This window comes from Eleutherodactylus coqui, chromosome 13 (assembly GCF_035609145.1).
Source record: "Eleutherodactylus coqui strain aEleCoq1 chromosome 13, aEleCoq1.hap1, whole genome shotgun sequence".
In the NCBI taxonomy this organism is placed as follows: Eukaryota; Metazoa; Chordata; class Amphibia; order Anura; family Eleutherodactylidae; genus Eleutherodactylus; species Eleutherodactylus coqui.
In genome coordinates, this window is record NC_089849.1 from 8,736,463 (window position 1) to 8,759,939 (window position 23,477).

Here is a 23,477-nt window from a genome sequence, read left to right on the forward strand (position 1 = left end):
AGGCACAGGAAAGCAGCATATCGCTGGGAGAGACTTGGACCAATATCACTTAAAGGGGTTGTTTTTTTTTTTTCAAACCCCCCCCCCCCCGTTCGGCGCGAGACAACCCCGATGCAGGGGTTAAAAAAAAGAACACCGGAGAGTGCTTACCCGCGCTCCGGTGACTTCTTACTTACCTGCTGAAGATGGCCGCCGGGATCCTCTCCCTCGGTGGACCGCAGGGCTTCTGTGCGGTCCATTGCCGATTCCAGCCTCCTGATTGGCTGGAATCGGCACGTGACGGGGCGGAGCTACACGGAGCCGGCATCCTGCACGAGCGGCCCCATTGAGGAAAGACCCGGACTGCGCAAGCGCGGCTAATTTGGCCATTAGACGGCGAAAATTAGTCGGCTCCATGGGAACGAGGACGCCAGCGCAGGGAAGGTAAGTGAATAACTTCTTATAACTTCTGTATGGCTCATAATTAATGCACAATGTACATTACAAAGTGCATTAATATGGCCATACAGAAGTGTATAGACCCACTTGCTGCCGCGGGACAACCCCTTTAATGCTCCCAAGCACCTTGTAGGAGTGAAAGACGACAAGCCCCATAGGAGGCGCTGCGCAGGTTCTGTGGACTGGGACTTGCTGTGATTTTTCTATCGCCCGTGTACAGACTCGGGGTAAAATAGCGGATTTCCGTGCGCCTCACAGAACTTGTGCAATAGAATAGCGCGCGCCGGACAGCATACCCGACGCTGCAGATTTACACTTCACACCACCGACTGCGGATGAGATTTTGAAAGTCTCACTTGATGCTGCAGACTGCGCGGCCCGTGTGGACAAACCCTTCTAGATGTGGTAGAGCAAGTCTGGCAGACAGAAGACCCTCTCGTCCACATGGCTGGCCAATCCCAGGATTAGTGTCCGCAGGCTTTTTTGCCGCAGCAAATCCGCCCTGTGTGAACCCAGCCTTAAAGTTTCACAAGGCCCATCGTGTTCTAGACACACACACACCCCTTTGCAGCCGCTTGCAGTCAGTGAATTGGAACTTATTCAAATCTAAAGAATTATTTTATTATTTAAACTTTGCAAAACTCGCTTTTATGAACATTAAAAAGAGAGAAGACGTTAAAAGAGACAAAACCCAACTGGTATTTACAGGTAGATCAGGACGACCCATTCACAGACTCAAGCAGCTGGAGGACTGCGCCCGCAGCCTCAATAAATACATCCTGGCATCCCTGGGTGGTTATTGCACTGGTCGCCCCGATCCCCGCAGGCTCTTCAGTGTATTCACAGCACCGTACAGGCGATCCAGGGTCCAATGATGTAATGAACACGGATTGGTGTTGGGTACAGAACGCTTTGAAGAGCGCAGTGCCACCTTCACCTACTGCGTCTTGCCCGCATCGCTCGCTGTCTTTGTGGGGTGCTTGGTGGAGTTCTCAACAATCCAGGGGTGATCCAATATGTCCTTCAGAGGCAGCCTGTGGTTGGGGTTGTGCTTCAACAGTTTAGAAATTAGGTCTCTGGCGCCCTCAATCACATAAGGAGGGAACTGGTACTCCACCTGCAGAGAGAATGGTTAGGTTTACCACTGACATGTCAGTGCACCAGGCATTGTAGAATAGAGGACACCCCTCACCCCATCCTAGCACCAGGCAAGTCCCCTTTAGTCATTGCCTATTGCAGGGGTGCCGACGCATCACAGGACCCCCTGCAGAGTCGTAGCGGCAGAACTAAGGTTTGTGTAAAAGCAGCTTTTGATTTCCATTAGTTTGCCTGATCGGCGCAACACGGTGTAAAAAAGCTGTGGATTCCAATTACCGAAGTGCGCCAATTAAAGCCGTGACTAAACCTGCAGCATTTAAGGCAGCTTCCACGGTTCAAACTACAGCAACACAAGTCCGTGCTTATATGTCTTTACATTCTATGGGCAGAGTCACATCGAGACGATGGCGAATACTGCTGAGGAAGGGACTTCAGCCACAGCAGGGAAAAATCCACGCTTTTTGCAGCGACACGTGAACAGATCCGCTATAATCCCAATCACTGACTGAAGGCCTCGCTGCGGATTTTCTGCAACGTGTAAACGCACCCTAAGGCCTCATGTCCACTAGCAAAACTGAATTGCGGATTCCACCGGTGAAATTTTGTCCATAGGAAATCATTGGCATCTGCAGTCAATTAAATTGAATTTTGCACCCGCGGATGGCATTTTAATTGATTTGCGTTTCACGTGCGTAAAAAACCCAGCAGGCTCCATTTTAGGCCTCATGCCCACGGGGAAAGTCAGGCCTGCTACGGATTCTCCATGGAGAATCCGTAGTGGGTCCCTCCTGCCCCGCAGACATGAGGGCTGAAAAGAATAAACTTATCCGCAGGGGACCGGGCAGGTCTTCTCTTCTTCACGGCCAGATCTTTCTTCGGCCGGCGGATGTACTTGGCACGCCGGCAACGTGCCGCGTGCATGCGCCGGGCACATCCGCCAAGCCGAAGCAAGAAGACGCGGCCGTGAAGAAAAGACCTGCCCGGTCTGCTGCGGGTAAGTTATTCATTTTAGGTCTCCTGCAGATCCGGACGGCTTCCATAGGCTTCAATAGAAGCCCACGGGAGCCGTCCCCATGGGAGACCCGCACCTAAATGGAGCATGTCCATTTTTTTTAAATTCCCTTTTATCGACCATCCGGGGGTATTTATCTACCCGCGGGTGGTCAATGCATCCCTATGGGGTGCGGATCCGCGTGCAGGAGAAGAGTTCCAATCCGCTGCGGATTTTAACCCTTCTTCTCCCCATGGACATGAGGCTCTAGTGTGGATTCCGTGCAGATCGGCCACATTGCTATCAATAGGTGGAGATGTTTGCATGAAAAAAAATATATATACATATCATTTAAAGCAAATCCGCGCGGAATCTTGCAGAAATCTGCGCAGATTGTATTTTTCTAGTAGACATGAGGCCTTAAAGGGACCCATCAGCTATAAAGTTCTAGTTTACATGGGGAGTCCTGAGAACTGTCACTCACCGGCTCCACCGGCCCGGCAGTGACTGAGGGGAAACCCTGCAGGATCAGAGAGCCATGGGAGCACCAGACAGCTCCCCGGACTCTGCAGGAACTTAGTTTATGGTGCTTCTAGTTGCCAAGTTCCCTTTAAGGGGGTTGTCTAATAGTTTAGACAAAACGGTTTATAAAGAAGCAGCTGACCGCACCCCCTGATTGGCGGCCAATAAAACAGCCCTTTTGTCGGGGGATGTAGTCGCCGGCTCCCTGCAGCCAGAAGTGAAGAGCAGCAGAGACTGCGACGGGGAAAGAGACTGCCTGCCGACCGGTCCGCCGTCCCTCCATCTGATGGACGGGCGGCCGCTGATGTTACCTTTGAAATTCTGCGGTAAGTTTCCTGATGTGTTTCAGCCTCAAAGGGAGGTTTTCCAACCAAAAACTCGTAGCACAGGACGCCGAGGCTCCACAGGTCCACCTTCTCATCGTGCATCCGACCCTCGATCATCTCCGGCGGCAGGTAGTCCAGGGTGCCGCACAGCGTGGTCCTCCTGAGGAGACAAGTCTACAAGGTCACCGCCAGAAAGGCTGAAGATGGGAGTCGTCACACGCTATGGTAACACGGCCTCAAGTGAAGGCCACTACAATCACGTGCAGGACGCCGTATGCAGCAGTTACCATGGTTACAGGACTATGTAACGCACACTACATGTGATAGATGTACAGACCAGTGTGGCGTCATCTCATCCACATGTACTCCAGAGCTGCACTCACTATATGTAGACATTTACCCTGCAGAATAGCGAGTGCAGCTCTGGAGTAGAATGCATTATACTCAGCCTGTATTTATGAAGCAGCTCCTCGAGTGCAAATCATGAAAGTTCCAACTAAACAAGTGGAGATCTTGGCCTGATGAGTGGATCCGGAGGTTGTAGGCCCTTTAAGCTCCTTACTGTATAATTGGTTCTATATCTGGAGTGCTCCGAGAGCCTGCGGGCGTCGCTCAGGTACTGCAGAACTTCCGGCAGGGAAGATACTTACATTCTTGGTCAGGCTGACCCTCTACAGATATTGACATCCCACCCGTCATCTCCTGAACCCGCATCCCCCTTAATAGATGCACATTACTACCTCATGTCTCAGGACAGACCAGGGTGACCGCTGCAGGCAGGTGGGGCGAGCGCGGCTCTATTACACCCGCTCCTACTTGTGAATGACAGCAAATACAAGGAGGAACTTATGAATAGACCTGGTCCTGACACAAGGACAGTGAAGCAGCGCCACCTAGAGGCTTCAGTTCAAAGTGCAGCAACTTTAAGATTAAGGTTTGCGAGACCAGCGTCACACCGAAGCACATTCGATGCCCTTAACCCCTCGCAGTCCAGCAGCGCCGATCTATCAGCATTGTTTTTACAGACAGGTCATTGTTGCCACCACAGGCCCAAGGCGTCTTAGGCCTCCTGCCCACAGCCGGGTCGGATGCTGCCTGTGACATATCGCAAAAACAGACCCGGCGCCCCCTAGAGACCACATACTCACCTGTCCGAATCTGCCGTGAGCATGTGCAGTGCATAACGCAGTGACTCAGATTCCATGACCGTTCTGCAGTGTGAGCACAGTGGAAGTATCGCAGGACGGACGACTTCCATTGACTAAGGGAAGCAGTCAGTAAGTTTTTTAGAACATGCTGCGATTCTTTGCCCATGAGCGAAGGGGGACCAAAAAAATAAAAAAAATTTGATTTCCGCTCGTGGGCAGGAGAGAATCATTTAACACCGCATGTCTATGGATGGACATTGCTGCAGGTTTGGGGGAAGGGGTTATTCAGAAACTTCATATTCTGGTCATTAACCATTTAGATGCTGCCATCAGTCCTGACAGCAGCATTTAAAGGGAGCTCGTCAGTGTGAACACGACTGCAGGTTGTGGAGCGATACAAGTTATGGGAGAGATTCAGTGCAGCTTGTATGTTTGTAACCCTTCGCTCATCGAGTGGTCCAGTGGGAGGTCCTAGGACTGACTGGGCATAGAGGTACTGTCAAGCATGGCGCGGTCCAGAGGGACGGCCCCAGCGGCACGGTCCAGAGGGCACTGAAGCCTTCCCATAACTGTATAGCAATCCGCTCTCCCACACACCAATACTGCAGACAATGCTTGAGCTGACAGATTCCATGTAAATTGGCCAACAGGGGGAGGAGCCTGCGGTCACCTGAATGGACCACTCACAATGAGGCAGCCAGTTACCATGGTAACCTGGGCTTCGTGAAGGACCCCAGACCGGTCATTGATTTGTTTCTATGCAGCCCTGCCTGTGGTAGGACTTAATAGAATGACTTGTGAAGGCTCCCAAAGCCACCATGGAAGGGCTTAATAGGCAGCCTGTAAATGTACGATGTACTAGAATACTCAGGTACATTGTACATGCGGCCAGATGAGCGCTGGAGCGAGACCCCTGGGGGAACCAAATTATTACATATAACACACGTGATATTGTAAAGAGGTGAACATGAGGCTCTTGGCAGGAAAGGGTTAAAGGGGTTGTAACACAATTGCAAGTTCTTCCCCATCCACAGGGTAATGTATAACCGGCTGGTGGGGGTGCCACCGCTCCGTGTCCCTGAAGAGGGTAGCATGAGGGGAGTGCTGGCCGAGCCGTGTCCCCTCAGGGACCTATTCATTTCAATGGGGCTGCTGGAAATACCCCACGGTGCTGCCCGGGTATCTCTGCAGACCCATTAAAACTGAATGTGTGCCAATATACTCCCATAACCAACGTTCCCATTCAGTCTGAAGCAACCCCAGTGAGGGCAAGGGAGTCATGTCTAAGATCGTGGGGGGGTCTCAGCTGTGAGACCCCTGCACTAATCAGCAAGTTATCCCTCATCTTGCAGATAGGAAATAACTTGCAGTTGGTACTATCCCTTTAAAAGACTTGTTGCTGGAGACATCCGACAGCCAATAAGACCACCAGTGTGAAAACAGGGGCAACAGCTTCAGTAACCAGTCTGGTAGCCAGAGGAGCTGGGCGACCGCCTGCCGGGGTCTGGTCCTCAATGCTGCTTTTTAAGCCAATTCAACATGGAGGACAAAGTTGTGTCAGATGGCGATGTCTGACGTCACGCCTGCGGTTGATGTCCGGATCTACATCGCCGCCCCCAGCGGATCCGTAGAACTGCCGGCATCGCACCGTTCTTGACGCTATGAAGTCAGAACAGAAAGCGATGTCCTGAGATCTGAGTCGTTACTCTGGTAGGTGAAGCCATCGTGTCTATAGAGGGGCAGCTATACTCCTGCCATACAACAGGGGGCGCCAACAGTCCTGAATGTTACACAGATTCAGTTTCACATTCCTGGGGGGGAAAAAAAAAAAAAAGTGGGTGTAGCCGAGTCTGACCTGGAGGACGGGGCGTGCACAGACCAGCCAAAGTCTGCGATCTTCAGCTCCCCGCTGGAGCCCAGGAGGAGGTTCTCCGGCTTTATGTCCCTGTGGATGACCTTCTTGGAGTGACAATACAGGAGAGCGTCCGCCAGCTCCGTGATGTACTGCAAAGAGAGAACATGGCGGTCACCCGGAGCGCTCCTACCCGTCAGTACGGCCGCGGCACACAAGACTATACAAGGCAAAACTATCCGAACCACACAACACGGGGAAATACATCTGTTTAAAAGTAGCGCACATACACTGAGGGGAAATTACCGTACAGGGGGCGCCAATCATGAGGGACGGGGCTCTAATAAAGGGGCCATCAGTGTTTGTGCAGATTGCTGGCCTGCAGCAGGAAGGATCAGTTTCACGCTCCGGAACAAGTTACATGTAGGTTCCTGCACTGTGGAGTCGCACCCTGATAAACCAGACTGTCATTTGTGGTCTCACAGCGTATAAGTTTTATACACACACAGGATAAGGGGAGCTTGGCGCCACCTGCTGTAATAAGTCAGCCTTGCACTCACAATGCAAGTCTTTGAATCGAACCCAGACAAGGATCAACTTGAATTGCAATCAAGGACCGTCCGAAAACTTTACACGCCCCATGAATCACTACAGGTTTTAGCCAAGCGCCTCCAACAGGTGAAGCACATCAGCATTGTGTGATTCATCGTAGAAGCAGCTTGTGGAGCAGGCGTCGTTTTTGAAACTGCATCTTTAAGAGCAATTCAAAAGCACATTGAGAACACTGTAGAAAAACATGTAACCGCCGCCCGCGGGCACCAAGGGGCACCAAATGCAAAGTGGATCAACCCAGAGATAAACGGGACTTTTGTACTTACTGTAAAATCTCAAGTCATGCTCACTGGTGACACCACTGAAGACTGTGGAGGCGGGCACTGAGCAGAAAAAATGTTAGCTCCTCCCACTAGCTCCACCCCTTCTGCAGACATCAAGCTAATCCGTTTGTATGCAAGTAGTGGAAGAAGCCAAGTGAAACTGAAAATTCCATGACACCCCCCCCCCCCCCCCCCCCCCCCGGCTCGCCCCACCGCTGCACCGTCAGAAGTTATGAGGATACCTGCAAAGAGGGGTCACCGGACACCGAGAACTTCATCCTCTCCATTCATGGAGGTGAGGGGTTCTGGTGTTTGGGGAGGCCAATTACTCAAGAGCTCCGGCAGTGTGCGGCCCGGCCTTTGGCTAGACACAGGGTGCACTTTGGTTGCCAGGTCAAGGTCAATCAGCTGAGTGGGCCTCCTTGGCTTCTGTAGTTACAGCCTGCAATGCCAGTCTGTTTGTCCTCATTGGTGGGGTAAACAGGAAGCGCCCAGTGCCCGCTGTATCTGCAGATTTGGGAAGGTAATCTGAAGGCTGGAAAGCCAACAGGTCTGCCTCCTACAGACACCAAGCGAGAACTGGTTAACCTGGTACCTTAGGGGGGCACAGCTGGTGGGAGGAGCCAACACTTTAGCTTACATGGGGTTCTGTCAGGAAAAAAAAAAAAAAAAAAAAAAAAAAAAAAAAAACTCACCTGTGCCGTCGGTGGGGTGGTCACTGGGCAGCTGCTGCTCCTCTTTCTTTCCAGCAGCTGTCAGATTGCAGGGCAGAAACTGGCAGAGTGCTAGCTTATGCCCCTGCTCCAGCCATGCCAGTACTGCCGCCTGGGTCAGTGGTCGGCATGTCACAAGTGACGTGTCGCCCACTGATTGGCCTAGCCGCATCTAACTTCTGCCGTCCTCGGAGAATGGCAATTGCGCATGCGCCCGCTTCACAGTGCGCATGTGCCCTTGCCGTCAACTCTGGACAGCAGAGGTTAGACGCAGCCAGGACGGGGAGAGCGTGCAGGAGCCGCTGGAGCCGACGCCGCACACGGCAGGTAAACAGCAGAGAGAACGGGATTAGGAGAGTTATTTTTTCTCACTTATTTTTACAGGTTTTACCTCTGCAGGGCAGGAGGCATTTTTTTATTGTACTGACAGAACCCCTTTAATGTACTCCTTTTAGTGGCAGCAGCTCCCCTCAGTCTTCAGCTGGTCCCAGTGACAGAGGGGGAAGTGCAGATTAATCTGGAGGTTTAATCAAAATTGAGACTTCAGCATTAGTAGTGTGGTTGAATCACTATGTAATCCGGTTCCTCAGGGCGAGTTCACATGTAGGGCATTTTTTCACTGCAGATTTGGGCACATCCACACCAATGGGGCAGATTTTGAAACGATTTTTGTGCCAATTTCACAATATTTGAATGCACCCTTATAAGGGCTTTTATCATTAACACAAAACCCTGTCCTGCTGGGTGCTGCCCAAAATTAAGCTGTGACCCTGGACACAGCTGGTATTGGCTTCTGGGTAGAAGGTGTCCACTACAGAGGCTGCAGCATCAGTCAGCACTCCTGGCATCAGTGCCCATAGCCTAGGCTCTGTATCCGCAGATGATTTCAGCCTGCACAGCGCTCCTCTCCCCTCCCAGCATCACTGTACATAGAGCGTTGGGCGCAACGGCAACTGAGCAACGCCGCCAGTCACAACCCGAAAGTGACATGACGGCGCAGCACTCTGGCAGCTGCCGATGTGCTCCGGGTACAGCAGTACTGGGAGGAGAGGAGCGCTGGGTGGGCTGAAGTTAGCTGTAGATCTGCAACAGAGCAAGTGAAAACCTGCATTAAGGGGGCCAATTTTGATGAGGTTTTTGCCGCAGCGTTTTCTGCAACATGTGGACGTACCTAGTAGGGTTTTCCATGACTCCAGTATTCATGTGTGTCTTCTGGATAGGTCATCCATAGTAGTTCAGCAGCAGTCTGGGGTGGAGGGTCTGGTTTCAGTACAAGCAGACAGCTTTGTGCATTGCAGTGGCTCAGGTTGGAACTGCAGGCACAACCCTGACTGAGCTCATGCCATCTCGGACCACAGCAACGCACATGAAGCTGTCAGCGGGCCGATAACTGCTAATCATAGGGGCTGCTGAGTGACATACCCCTGGTTAACCATCAGAAGACGCCTTTAAGTTCAGCTTTAACACTTTGCCAATCGCTTACATGGCACAGGTAGTCATGGTGACAGTGTCACTAGGGAAAAGCAGTCATCGCGCATGCTCCCATGGACTGCCTGCATCTATTAGAGGTGTCAGCAGTAGTGGAATGGTTCAGGCCATCAAGTCCATACAACCTTATTCACCCGCCCGGGTATTGCCTGGAGACGATTTACAGGGAGCCGTCACAGCTCACCGTCAGCCATCATTAACTTAGGAAATGCGCTTTAAACCGTCTGTGCTGTATTCTAATCAGGCTGAACTGGCCGACCTGGCAGCTGCTTAAAGGCTTCTCCAGCCATCTACTACATCATCCACGTGGCTGCGCTAGTCTCATGCACCGGACATTCTGGGACTGGCAGACTCCACTTGTACTGCGCATGCAGCGCTCCACGTCTGACTCCCAGAACGGCCACATGATGTCAGGCAGAGGGACGAGGCATCAAAGCATCCTTACATGCGGGTCAGAGTACTCCAGACCGTTCAGCCTCAGAGTACGGCACAGAAGTTTTATAAAGTACATCCTGATGCGGATGTTACTGGCAAAAGTCAGACAGACTAAGAAATGTGGCCGACAGGATGGCTTAATGGGTGGCAGACTGGTCCTTTAGGCTGGGACACCATTTCAGACATGTTTATTTGCATCTGTAATAGACGTCCATCCCGGCCCGGCCTCAGCTCTCCGGACCCAAACTGATCATCCTAGGAATCTATGATGCTCGGAGTTGAGGTCAGGAGGCACACGGCGAGGCTGACGCACCTCCATATTGGAGGAACAAACATGTTGGGGTGTCACTGACCTTCACCTGTGACTCCTTGCTAATGGAAGGGGCGCTATAAGCCCTCAGCTGTATAAAGCTCAACCCCCTTCTCAGTGCCAGTCAGTCTGTAGTCTACGAAGTAGCAGACTAACCGAACCATTAGGAGTCTGCAGGCAGGAGAGGCAATACTCCTCAGCTAGCGGCAGTTTATGGTCGCACACGCTTGTAAGGCCTCTGGCACACTTGTCTACTTGGGGCCGTATGTTGTCAGGGTTAATCCAGACAGCATTTGGCCCCGAACCATCGTACTATGTCCAATTCCTGTCCATTTCACAAAATAGAAAAAGCCAATGCACATCAGAGTGTCACCCATGTGCCGTCCGAGTAGCTCAGATGCACCTTACATTATGGCTAGTGTGCCCACAGCCCAAGGCTTTAGCTGAAGGGCTTCCTTTAGTGTTTGTGGGGTCTCAGAGCCGTCCGTGTACTTACAGTGGCAGATCTCTGGTCATCAAATTGTCTGCACCTCTGAAGTTCCCTGTAGAGCTCCCCACGGGGGGCATAATCCAGGATGAGGTAAACTCGAGTGGCATCATGAAAATAGCCATAGAGCCGGAGGATGTTGGGATGCCTGAAACAAGGTATACAGAGAACACTTATTCTTGGGTTGAACTTAAAGTATTAGGGACCAAATCAGTCCCACCCCACAATTGTCAGTGTTTATCATCAGGCACTGAAGATGTTTACAGCGTTATTAAAGGGGGTTGTGCTAAAAACAGGTCAACTACGGGACTCGTGCCAGTCGCAAGAGTCCCCAAGGTCCCTGCATGAACGCAGCAGATGGAGCATGTATGCGCGGTCACTCCATTTGTTTCAATGGAAGAGTCAGATTGTTGAGCTCTTGAACTCCATTTCCAACGCTCCCATTAAAGTAGGTCATTCATCCAGGGACCCCCATTATCAGGATGCCCGTTGTCAGAGTCCTGCTGATAAGAAAGTGGTCCCTTATGGCACCAATCCATTAGAGGGTTATTCCCACCTCAAAGTGATGCGAGTCCCAGATATACTGATGTCAAGGACCCTGAACAGGAAGAGGCCAGTGCAGATGTCATCACTTGTCCCTGCACAGCGGTGTCCTAGACATGCAGGACAGGGGTTATACCACAACTAAGTCACTCCCCAGCCACAGGATAGAGGATAACTTGCTGAAGGAGGGGGGAAGGGGAAGCTCACCGCTGATCCAGAGAATGGGGTTTGTGTCCCCAGACCTTATTGCAGCTCCTGACACGACTGAAGGAGCGCTGGTTGTACAAGTGCACCAGTACATGTACCCTATTCCTTTTTAATGGGACTGTGGAGATCCTCATGTGGCATCCGCTCAGGCATTTGTCAGCTTCATTGAAATGAATGGCTGAGCATGTGCAGTCAGCGAGCCAGCGCCCCCTTCATGCTGAGGTCACTGAAGGGGGAGAAGAACGGGACACTGGGGGTCCTATTCTGCAGATCAGTGAGTCTCAGCATTGAGACCCTCACAAATCAGCAAGTTATCCTCTAGCGGTAGGAAATAAAGAGGTTGTACCACAATTGCAAGTTAAATGGGGTCGGCTGCAAAGTCAGGAAGCCACTGTGCATCGAGAGACTTAAGTCTCGGGATCAGTGGGGGGGTCCAAGAAGTTAGACCCCCACCAGTCAGAGGGATGATATAGTGACATCCTCTTCCGGAGGCAATAACGCCCTTAACCTCTTCCCGCCCCATGAACGTAAGGGTACGTCATGGGAGCGGGGTACTTTCAACAAATCCCGCAGCAGGAGTCGGCTGTCACTATTAGCCAGCATCCCACTGCAATCGGAGATGCGCACGGAAAATCCCTGTTAACCCCGCTGTGCTCCCTCTGACTCCAGCTGGCTCTCATGATGTTATCGCAAGAGCCCAGCTGGTTGCTATGGCAACAGGACACCAGATACCAGCGTCCTGTATTGCCATAGCCTGTGATCGCTATAGTAAGCGATAAGGCATGGCAGGAGAGAAGTCCGGCAATGCCTTATCGTAGCGATCTGCAGTGCTGCAGTAAAAGTCCCTCAGAGGGACACAAATGGTGTAAAAATAAGAGCACAATAAAGTACAAAAAATAAAAATGGAAAGTTACCTTTTTTTATGCTCTCTCATTAGCATAAAAAAATTTTTTAATTAAAAACCCCACATATTTGGTATTGACGCATCCATAACGACACGTACAATACAATTAACGTGATTATCCTGCACGGCAAAAAGCGTTAAAAAAACTGAGGCAAAATGCTGATTTTTAGCATTTTGCCTCCCCAAAAACGCAATAAAAGTGATTTTAAAAAAAAGTGTGCCCCAAAATGGTACCAATAGAAACTACAGCTCGTCTTGCAAAAAATAAGCCCTCACAGAGCTCCGTCCATGGAAGAATAAAAAAGCTATAGGACTTCGAATGCAGCGATTTAGAAAAAAAAAAAATTTCCAAAAAGGGCTTTTATTGTGGAAAAACCTAAAAAAAAAAAAATAAGAATTTGGTATCCTTGTAACCGTACCGACCTGCAGAAGAAAAAAAAAATGCAGTGTGTCATTTATGCTGTATAATTAACGCTTTAAAATAAAAAAAATCTGGCAAAATTGATTTTTTTCTCCCTGCGATCATAAAAAAAAAAAAATTTAAAAGTTTTACAATATAATCTATGTACCCAAAATGGTACCAATAAAAGCTACAGGTCGCTATGCAAAAAACAAGCCCTCATACGGCCGCGACGACGGAAAAATAAAAGTTATGGCTTTTGAAAAATGGAGATGAAAAAAAAAAAAAATACCCAAAATGGTTTGTCCTTAATGCCAAAATAGGCCGCGTCCTTAAGGGGTTAAAGCGGGTTGTCACCTGAATGTGCTGCCGTTTCTAAGATATTGAGCTTTGGCCTAGTGAGATAGTCTCACGGTTACATGTTTGCCATTCTGGGAGTAGAGCTGAGCCCACAGCCATCAGTGACTGGTGAGTGGGGTGAAGACTTGGGTAACCCAGACGCAGGCAGGGATTGGGTCCTGCATCACCTTCATGCATCTACGCCCCCACCTTAAGTGAGACTGGATCTCCACCTCGCGGCGCAGCTGATGCTCCACTCCCGCCTTCTCCAGCTGCGACTTGAACAGAACTTTCAGCGCCAGGATGAATTTACTCTGTTTCTCGCGGGCCAAGTACACATTGCCAAACTTTCCTTTTCCTAAAGGACGGCCAATCTCAAAGTCATCGAGGCACCACTGCTTCCTGCGAGAGCCAAAGACAGAAGGTGAGTCCACAACATCCTCAGGTATTCAGTCACCGGGTGCCCACAGGAGCTCCTCAAGAACAGTGAAGGCTAAGATTTAGCTTGTAACACATTAAAACCCCTCCAGCACCCGCTGGGCACCCCTACATGGGAACAGCTCAGTCATACATTAGATTACGCTGTCATCTGTGCCCATACACTACCTGTAAGGATGCAGGGAGAGCCCTCCTCCAGCCGCCCCCAACACTGCGGGCCACGGGGTAGGAAAATACTGACTATTTAGATTCCATTTCATTTTAATCCCTGCGGTCAGGAATATGCTGAGGTGCCTAAACCCGTCACATGTGAATAAGAAATGGCCCCTCTTCATGTGGAAGTTCGATCTACTTGGACACGAGTGTGAAGTCAACACAATGGACCTATGGGCTCTTATCTTGGGTACAAAGTACAGGCTGGTTTACACGGAGCGATGATCGCTCACAGGACAGTGAGTGACAGCTGAGTGATCATTTTGCATAAAGTATTAAGTAGCTACTCAGCTACTTAAATGCCAATTATGTATGCAAATGAAGCCTTTAGCTGAATGCAGTTAATAGCCAGAGGGCTCTTATCTGCGCTCAGATCCTTTGTTCTCCACGGGGAAACAATGCTATCTCCCTGTGGAGAACTACTGATAAGGCTGAAAGATGATTTTTAGGTTGGACTGAATTTAATGATCAGCTAGCAGTACCCAAAAAGCGGACGATGGGCGCACGTTTACACACAACGATTATTGCTAAAACGATCGCCGATTCGCGATCAGCTGCTGTAAATGGGCCTTATGTTTATCTCTAGCAAGAGGCGTAATTAGTCAACATTTATGACTTTAAGAGCAATTGTGAGTCCCTGTTAAGTGCTTTACAATGCATACAGCAGGTCTGATCTCCACGTCAGATCTGCTGCACCTTTCTGTTAGAAGGCTTTGGTATGCAGGCATAGGGTCGCCTGTTGGAGTGAGGACTTGGGTCAGCTGTATTAGAATATACCAGGTCAGATCTTCTCAAGAGAAGAGTAGTATGGAAGTTGGAGCCAGGGTGAGGATGTGTCATGCCCGGTCTACTGGAGAAGAGCCTCCCAATGGTGTGTCTGGTAGTCTGTAGCCAATGATGTGATGTAACTTGCCATCCTGATACTTCGTAGTGTGATGTAAGCTGCTACCTTTATGCTTTGTATAGATCTAATAGTTTACAATAGAAAGGCAATCCTTCACCGCTAGGCTTGGTCATTTAGCTTGAATACATCCTTATTGTTAAACCTTCCATAGCATCTCACTCCCTTTAAAGCGTAATCTGAGCTTAGTCTTGCTCCAATACACTGCGCTGTGAGCGATCCAGCGATATTCACTCCTGTGTAACCAGAGCGAGGATACACTGGGACGAGCGCTGGACATAGTTTGCCTGACACTCGTCCCGTGTAAAAGGGCCTTCAGAGTACATCGCTTCCAGGCGTGACTCAGAACGGTGCATGTGGATGGAGGCAGTCCAGTGTTCTAGGCTGCTGCTCCGTATGCTCTGTGCTTGAACCTATGTGATGCTGGTCCTGCTGCAGGAACATGTGCCGCAACACAATATGGACGGCTGAGAAGTCAGCACTAGTGTAAGAGCGGATGCAGGGAAGGAGGGGTGAACAGACACCACGACCTTTAGCTGCTTTAAGACTGGAGGCGTACAGAACCCATTGCATTTTTTTTCCCCTGTTAATTGATGACCTTCCCTCAGGATCCACAATGGTTCGGTCCTGCAGGCACAGCTGATGGGATTCAATAGGAGCTGCATCTGCCACACAGTCAGCATAATCTACTTTCGGTGCCATTCAAAGTTAGTGGTGCCGGGAATCAGCCAATTGGCAGGGATCCTTAGTGATGGATTCATAATGGGGGAGGGATCCATGAGGTCCAGGACATCCCTTTAATTCCATTTCTCTAATTATGTAGGTTTTGGTAGAGGAATTTGTCAGGATGTGGATCTACTCACTTTTTGCCCTCCTCTTTGATGGCAGCTGTGGCCGGATGGTCAGTCTTTTCTACAACTAAAGCAGGAACAGAACATAAAAAGATCAAAAACGCAGACAATCATTTCTCATCACATCTTCCTGTAGCCGCTGTTGGATTAGAAGGGGGTTTAGGTACAAGTTAATCTAGAGAGACTCACTACAAAGTGTCCTCACTGACAATACAATAATACAGGCGGGAACAAGAGATCCGCTGACAGGAGCAAAAACACTCATCAGCTGAGAGCGACAGATCACATTAACAAATCCCCTGCTCCAATAACGCTGATCTGCCTTGTGGACGAGGGACAAGCAGTCAGTCGGCACTAGTTACAGCAGGCCAGCTCCCGGCTTGTGTAAATTAGCCCCAAATCTAGACTTCCTGGTGAGAAGCATCTCGCTTGTCCGTTTCTGCAGCATTTACACCCCGAGTGAACGGAGACTTGTAGGGAGGATTGTCTGAAGACCTGCAGCATTGTTAATATGAGCCGTAGGGGTGCGTTCAGATGTGCAGGTTTTAGTTGTGTGGTTTTTGAAGGCAAAACCCAGTGACAAAATCACAAAGAAAAAAAAAGTGAAAAAACAAAGAATTTAACTTTTGTATCAGATCGGCCCCAAAATCCCCTACGTGTGAACATACAAGGGCGATTCACATTTAGAAGATTCGGTGCAGATTTTTCACCGTGCGAAAGCAGGAATTAACAGCAGATTTCATTCCTTCAATTAAAGTGGTGAATTTTGCTGTAAATCAGTTAAAATCCACAGCAGATTGTGCAGAAAGTCAGCGCCATGTGATCTCCTAAGGACGCATGTACTCTGGTAGAGCCGCTGTACCCAGATGCAGATCACTGCCTAATGTCAGGCAGCACCCAGTCTTGTCACCTGAAACAATCGGGTTCTTTTGCAGAATGGGCACATGAGGGGTAACACATCCCGTCAGCTCTGCATTAAGATGGCGCCTCCAGCTGAAGATTAACCACCTCTAGTTATAAGGGGTAATCTGGGCCTTAATAGACATCCTTCCTGGATAGGTCAGCCGTTGGAGAGGGGTCCACCGCTCGGTTCCTCCACCTATTAACTGATTATCGAGCCATGGTCATCGGTGGTCAGATGATGTTGGAGCGCCGGCTTCACTACCATTGAGAGCAGTGAAGTGCTGCTCCTACACCTTGTGCTCAGGACGTGACACAGCGTCCTCACCAGGAATGGTAGGAGCAGCACAGCGACTACCTCCTCTAACCACATTCAGCTCATTGTCAGTCCAGTGAGCTGGATAAGAAGTCCCGAGCGGCGGACCCCCATCCAACTGCTGATGGCCCATCTAGTGGATAGGTCATCAGTTAAAAGCCCAGAATACCCCTTCAGGGTCAATTTCAGACAACCACACACGGGGTTGTGCCCAAGAATCTCAGGCACAATCATGGCCATCTGAATTACCTGCAGGCGCACTGCATAGCCTAGTCTCAGGCGCAACACAGCTAGTAGGACCCCCAGCAGTATTTTCCCATAGTGAGATAGATGGATGTAGAATACACCTCTGAATTAGCCCCAAGAACCGCCCAATCCATACATGCTCCAGGAGTGCACAGATTCTACCCTGGCAGGACGGCTTACCCACTGAGCTGCTGCCGGTCAGGGCCGGATTTTTGTTCTCATTCCCCTCTCTTGGTCTGCACTGCGGTTGGACTGGCACAGATGGCTTGCTCTGATTGGTTGTCTGTGCAGTGTTTTTCTTCTGATTGGGTATGACAGGCTTCTGTGTGAGGACTCTCTGCGGCTGGCTGGAAGAGCACAGGACCCTCTGTGCCGACGTGCTGTTCCCCGCTGGCTTGGCCTGGGCCGTGTGCTGCTGCGTCACCGGGACCCGTCTGGGCCCGTCAGCCATGGAGGTCAGGCTCTGCAGGACAAACACACAAGACTCAAGTTATAAGAACCGTAACGAATCATGTGACCTCATAAGGACCTATAGAAAGATGGGACGTCTGACATGACACCACGGCTCCTCTCCCACAGTCGGGGAGGTGGGGGGATGTTAGCCAGCCGACTGCTATCCTCCAAGGACCATTGGCATCCAAGCTTTATATGGATACGCTGATCCCAGGCAGTAGTAGGGTTGGCAAATATAGCTGACCATTGTGTAGCAAATAGATTAATCCTTAAAGGGGTTGTCCCGCGCCGAAACGGGTTTTTTTTTTTTTTTTAAACCCCCCCCCCGTTCGGCGCGAGACAACCCCGATGCAGGGGTTAAAAAAACCACCCGCACAGCGCTTACCTGAATCCCGGCGGTCCGGCGTCTTCATACTCACCTGCTGAAGATGGCCGCCGGGATCCTCTGTCTTCATGGACCGCAGCGCTTCTGTGCGGTCCATTGCCGATTCCAGCCTCCTGATTGGCTGGAATCGGCACGTGACGGGGCGGAGCTACATGGAGCCCCATTCAGAAAAGAAGATGACCTGGACTGCGCAAGCGCGGCTAATTTGGCCATCGGAGGGCGAAAATTAGTCGGCACCATGGAGACGAGGACGCCAGCAACGGAGCAGGTAAGTATAAAACTTTTTATAACTTCTGTATGGCTCATAATTAATGCACAATGTACATTACAAAGTGCATTAATATGGCCATACAGAAGTGTATAGACCCACTTGCTGCCGCGGGACAACCCCTTTAATATACCCAAGCTACTCACGTAAATGCAGCCTATTGCCCTCTGAGATCAGCCATGCCAGCCCGGCAAGAGGCTATAATATAATAAAGTCAGTAATAAGATGTTCGTAAGGAGTCGGTTTCACTGGAAAACCTGCTGGACACTTATTACTAGAGATGAGCAAGCATGCTCGGTAAGGTGAGAAGCCCCCCCCCCCCCCAGAGCACGCTCAGAGGGGAAGGCAGTTACCCAAGATGAGCGGGGCTTGCTCAAGTAACTGACCTTATCGAACATGCTCGCCCATCTCTACTTATTACCCTTCAGAGGACCAATAAGGAAACGGCACCGTGAAGAGTCCCTGTGATAAGGGATTCCAGCTGCATGATAAGGCCGGACGCGTCACCGCCATCACAGGACCACCACCTACCTTCAAACTGCCACCAGGAAGTCCGACGCGGTTCTCTTTGGCCGATCGCAGCTCCATTGTGTCCTGCAGAAAATATTAAAAAGGTCAAATTCCTGCAAGGAGAAAGTCCAGAAGTGAACCGCTGAAGGGGAACCCAGCCAAAAACGACCAACACCAATCAACATCGCCATCTGCCACAGGATCCTACTAGATCACTAGCGATCGGGCGGTAATCCAGTCCATGAACCGCTGCTCTGAAGGCTCCCTGACATTAGTCCAGGTTCTATAGCAGGTCACAGCGGTGGTCCGATGCCATAGCCGAGGGGGGGGGGGGGGGGGGGGGGGGTAAGATTCTCCATGGAATTTGTGAGCCCCCTCCGCATTTACAGCAGCAGTAAAGCAGATGAGATTCTGATAATTATCTACACTGCAGGGAAAATCTAAATAAATCTGCATAAAACTCGCATGGAATTTAATCAGTAGAACGTCAATTTTATTGCTGTTTCTGCTGCAGAATTCACCTCAACGAGGAGCGATGCTGCATAAAAGTACGCGATAAAATCCACAGCAAGTGGTGCAGGCTTACAGACGGCGATCCCGCAGCGAGTCAGCCCCGTGCCGATCCGGCCTCAGCGTTTGCAGCATTTCCACATTAGACAGTAAAAGCATGCGCCATCCGGGTGGATTGTGACACGTAGTCAGCCGCACGACTGCAGCCGCTATCGGGGGATCCTGCAGTCTTATCAGCGCCGCTTTCACTGTGCAGCCGGCGGCCTCGCACGAGTGCAGGTCAGGTGATGCAGAAGCAGCCAGCGGTGCTGCGCTCATTGGAGGCCGCCGGGTGCCTGGAATATAAGATGTAACAATCACACATTACAAGCCACGCCCCTAACCACATCCCTTTTTGGTAGGCCGTAATTAACTCCCATCGCCTCGGTCGTATCAGGCCTGTCATGTGACGAGCTGAAGCAGGTTGGTTCTATTTTGGGGTCCAAATAAATGCAGAACTTCTCTGCGGTTGCTATGGTTACAGCCAGAGTTAGATTTGGGGTTTTCCTGCTTTATTACACAATAAAACCATTTTTTTTAATTAGTTTATCATCGCTGCATTCAGACGGATCTGCAGATTTACTGGCAGAATTTTGGGGTGCAGAAAGCGTCATCACCTTTATGGTATGTGAAAGGAGCAAAGAAAAAGCATCTTTGTTTATATAGCGCCAACATATTCCGCAGCGCTTATTAGACAGGGAACAGAAATGACACCACGGCTACATGTAGGGATCAGCTGATGGAGAGAGCAGGGGTGGGGGGCTCTACTGAGCTTACATGCTACAGATAACCGGGGGGGGGGGGATGCAGAAGGTACAGGGGCTGGAGATGTGCCCCCGGTATGGGGAGGGGGGGTGGGGGTGGAGATGTGCCCCCGGTATGGGGAGGGGGGGGGGGGGGTGGAGATGTGCCCCCGGTATGGGGAGGGGGGGGGGGGGTGGAGATGTGCCCCCGGTATGGGGAGGGGGGGGGGGGGTGGAGATGTGCCCCCGGTATGGGGAGGGGGGGGGTGGGGGTGGAGATGTGCCCCCGGTATGGGGAGGGGGGGGGGGGGGTGGAGATGTGCCCCCGGTATGGGGAGGGGGGGGGGGGTGGAGATGTGCCCCCGGTATGGGGAGGGGGGGGGGGGGGGGGTGTAGATGTGCCCCCGGTATGGGGAGGGGGGGGGGGTGGAGATGTGCCCCCGGTATGGGGAGGGGGGGGGGGTGGAGATGTGCCCCCGGTATGGGGAGGGGGGGGGGGGGGTGGAGATGTGCCCCCGGTATGGGGAGGGGGGGGGGGGGTGGAGATGTGCCCCCGGTATGGGGAGGGGGGGGGGGGGTGGAGATGTGCCCCCGGTATGGGGAGGGGGGGGGGGGGGGGTGGAGATGTGCCCCCGGTATGGGGAGGGGGGGGGGGTGGAGATGTGCCCCCGGTATGGGGAGGGGGGGGGGGGGGGGGTGGAGATGTGCCCCCGGTATGGGGAAGGGGGGGGGGGTGGAGATGTGCCCCCGGTATGGGGAAGGGGGGGGGGGTGGAGATGTGCCCCCGGTATGGGGAAGGGGGGGGGGGGGTGGAGATGTGCCCCCGGTATGGGGAAGGGGGGGGGGGGTGGAGATGTGCCCCCGGTATGGGGAAGGGGGGGGGGGGGTGGAGATGTGCCCCCGGTATGGGGAAGGGGGGGGGTGGAGATGTGCCCCCGGTATGGGGAAGGGGGGGGGTGGAGATGTGCCCCCGGTATGGGGAAGGGGGGGGGTGGAGATGTGCCCCCGGTATGGGGAAGGGGGGGGGTGGAGATGTGCCCCCGGTATGGGGAAGGGGGGGGGTGGAGATGTGCCCCCGGTATGGGGAAGGGGGGGGGGTGGAGATGTGCCCCCGGTATGGGGAAGGGGGGGGGTGGAGATGTGCCCCCGGTATGGGGAAGGGGGGGGGTGGAGATGTGCCCCCGGTATGGGGAAGGGGGGGGTGGAGATGTGCCCCCGGTATGGGGAAGGGGGGGGGTGGAGATGTGCCCCCGGTATGGGGAAGGGGGGGGTGGGGGTGGAGATGTGCCCCCGGTATGGGGAAGGGGGGGGGGGGTGGGTGGAGATGTGCCCCCGGTATGGGGAAGGGGGGGGGGGGGGGGTGGAGATGTGCCCCCGGTATGGGGAAGGGGGGGGGGGGTGGAGATGTGCCCCCGGTATGGGGAAGGGGGGGGGGTGGAGATGTGCCCCCGGTATGGGGAAGGGGGGGGTGGGGGTGGAGATGTGCCCCCGGTATGGGGAAGGGGGGGGGGGGGGGTGGAGATGTGCCCCCGGTATGGGGAAGGGGGGGGGGTGGAGATGTGCCCCCGGTATGGGGAAGGGGGGGGGGGTAGAGAGGTGCCCCCCGTATGGGGAAGGGGGGGGTGGAGATGTGCCCCCGGTATGGGGAAGGGGGGGGGGGTGGAGATGTGCCCCCGGTATGGGGAAGGGGGGGGGGGGTGGAGATGTGCCCCCGGTATGGGGAAGGAGGGGGGGGGTGGAGATGTGCCCCCGGTATGGGGAAGGGGGGGGTGGAGAGTGAGGGGTGATATACACAGACAATGGTCAGGCCGTATAGTGATGGAGTCGGTGTGACTGCAGCAGGTACATTGTGGGAAGAGATGAGCACCTACATCTCCCCCTCGCCTGTCATTCGGTCTCGGGGTCTGGGACAACTGCAGGCCGTTATAAGGCCGTGCAGCAGGGGGCGCCGTGGCAGACAGCTGCAGCCAGGTTTCTGTTAGAGCGAGCAGATTTCGCCGTGTAAAAGTCATGCATGGTGGGGAGCTTGTTGCCTGCTGACTGGCAGGTCCAGAGCGCACATCATGGGGGGGGCGGGGGAGGGTATGCATGGGCTAGTAGTTGGGCTTGAGGGGTGTCTTAGTGAGGCAGCAGAGGGGGAGGGGGGCACCACACAACAGCTGAAACATGAGGCAGGAGGCGGCGCTGCTGACAGTTTTGACTTTACCCTGTTTGTGGAATATAAGAAGGTTAATATATTTGTACCCCCCCCCCCCCAGTGAGCTGCGTTACAGATGCGGGGATACCGAGCAGGTTTTACAATGCCCCCCCCCCCCCCCTCACTTTGGCCCCCTGCAGACGGTTGGGTCGGATCCCGCTGACCCGCGCCCCTGCAGGGACCAGTGCAGCGCTCACCTCTCCCGGCGGCGGGGGAGTGACATACTACGATTTGTTTGCTGCGCGTTATTTCGCACAAACCGCGGCCGTCTGCCTAGGACTGTTTTCGAACGCAATCCTATGGCAGCTTCCACGAGCAAAAATTCTGCGGGGAATCCCGTTGGGGAGTTTCCGCCCGTCTGCAGGGGGCTTCAATGTTTCTGCAGGGGACTTGAAACTGCAGCCTTGATTCATCCCATAATACACTGCAGTACTTCTATATTGCAGTTTATTATGCAGTTTCCTGCCAGTACCGGCGATGGCAGACCTGAGGGCCACGGTTGGACCTCCAGTTGTCATGGCAACCCATCACACCTCTACGATTTCACTCCAGAACCCCAATAATGCCCCAAATAGCACCCTGCGCCAAAACCCACCACCAGGTGTGACTGCGCCCCTCGGCCATGCTGACACGGGCGGATCTTCATGCGGAGCACCGCCGATCCAGCGCTAACATCATCACGCAGGTGATTAACCCCTACAGAACCCCCAGTAGCATCACGGAGGGGGGAGATCCGACCCCGGGCAGCTCAGCCACCTGTCTGATGTGAGCGCTGATTGTGCCCGTTAACCCGTCAGTCGCTGCCCTTAGTGCTGACCATGGCAGCCTGGTATCCGTACGCATGAGAACGGCTGATCGGGGGTGAACGAGCCGGGAACGGGTGTTATGGCGGCGTGAAACACGGATTGTTGGTGGTTGCGGTCACACGGAGGGAGTCACATCCATCAGGGAGAGCCTGAAGACTTCTGGGAACCGCTGGCCAGCAGTAATGTCCCCGCTCTACAGCGCCCCCTAGAGGCACCCTGTGGCGGCCACCCTCTTAATCCTGCACCAACAGCCCCTCCCCCACCGGAGCTCCCGGGCGGCTGCAGATGGGTTAGCAGAGCCGGGGATGGTAGAGCGCCACCTCTCGGGCTCCTCACCCACCTCCTCACAGAGCCTGGGTCCCCGGGATGCCTCCGCTCACAGCCCCGACAAGCAGTCCGTCCGCCGGCCTTGTCCTCCCCGCAGCACCAACAGCTCGTCTCCTCTCACGTTCAAACCGCCCGCTTTTAAAGCGCTTCAGACCGCTCTCGGCGCTGATTGGCTGCAGCCTCCTATCCGCTCGAAGAGGATTGGTTGACGGAAAGAAAAGCCGTTGAAGTGAGTCGTAAACGCATGACGCAATGACGTAGAAGAGAAAGCGGAGGCGGGGCGCAGACAGCGCAGGCG

General features: G+C 52.7%; 2 protein-coding genes across 2 annotated transcripts in view; one reads left to right on the top strand and one right to left on the bottom strand.

The window, feature by feature from the left end:
* Window positions 1-1,046: 1,046 nt before the first annotated feature.
* Window positions 1,047-23,335, bottom strand: AURKA (aurora kinase A). The gene is made up of 9 exons (XM_066587568.1): window positions 23,193-23,335; window positions 18,579-18,641; window positions 17,122-17,404; window positions 15,492-15,546; window positions 13,287-13,478; window positions 10,693-10,831; window positions 6,379-6,527; window positions 3,361-3,535; window positions 1,047-1,555 (listed from the first exon to the last, which is right to left on the bottom strand). Exons 2-9 carry the CDS (start codon window positions 18,633-18,635, stop codon window positions 1,376-1,378), a joined length of 1,230 nt encoding a protein of 409 aa, XP_066443665.1. The 5' UTR covers window positions 18,636-18,641; window positions 23,193-23,335; the 3' UTR covers window positions 1,047-1,375.
* CSTF1 (cleavage stimulation factor subunit 1) overlaps window positions 7,470-23,477 on the top strand; it is a 32,665-nt gene continuing 16,657 nt past the window's right edge. The window contains exon 1 of the mRNA XM_066587567.1: window positions 7,470-7,545. The gene's annotated coding sequence lies outside the window, so the exon portion shown is untranslated. The remainder of the gene's footprint in view (window positions 7,546-23,477) is intronic.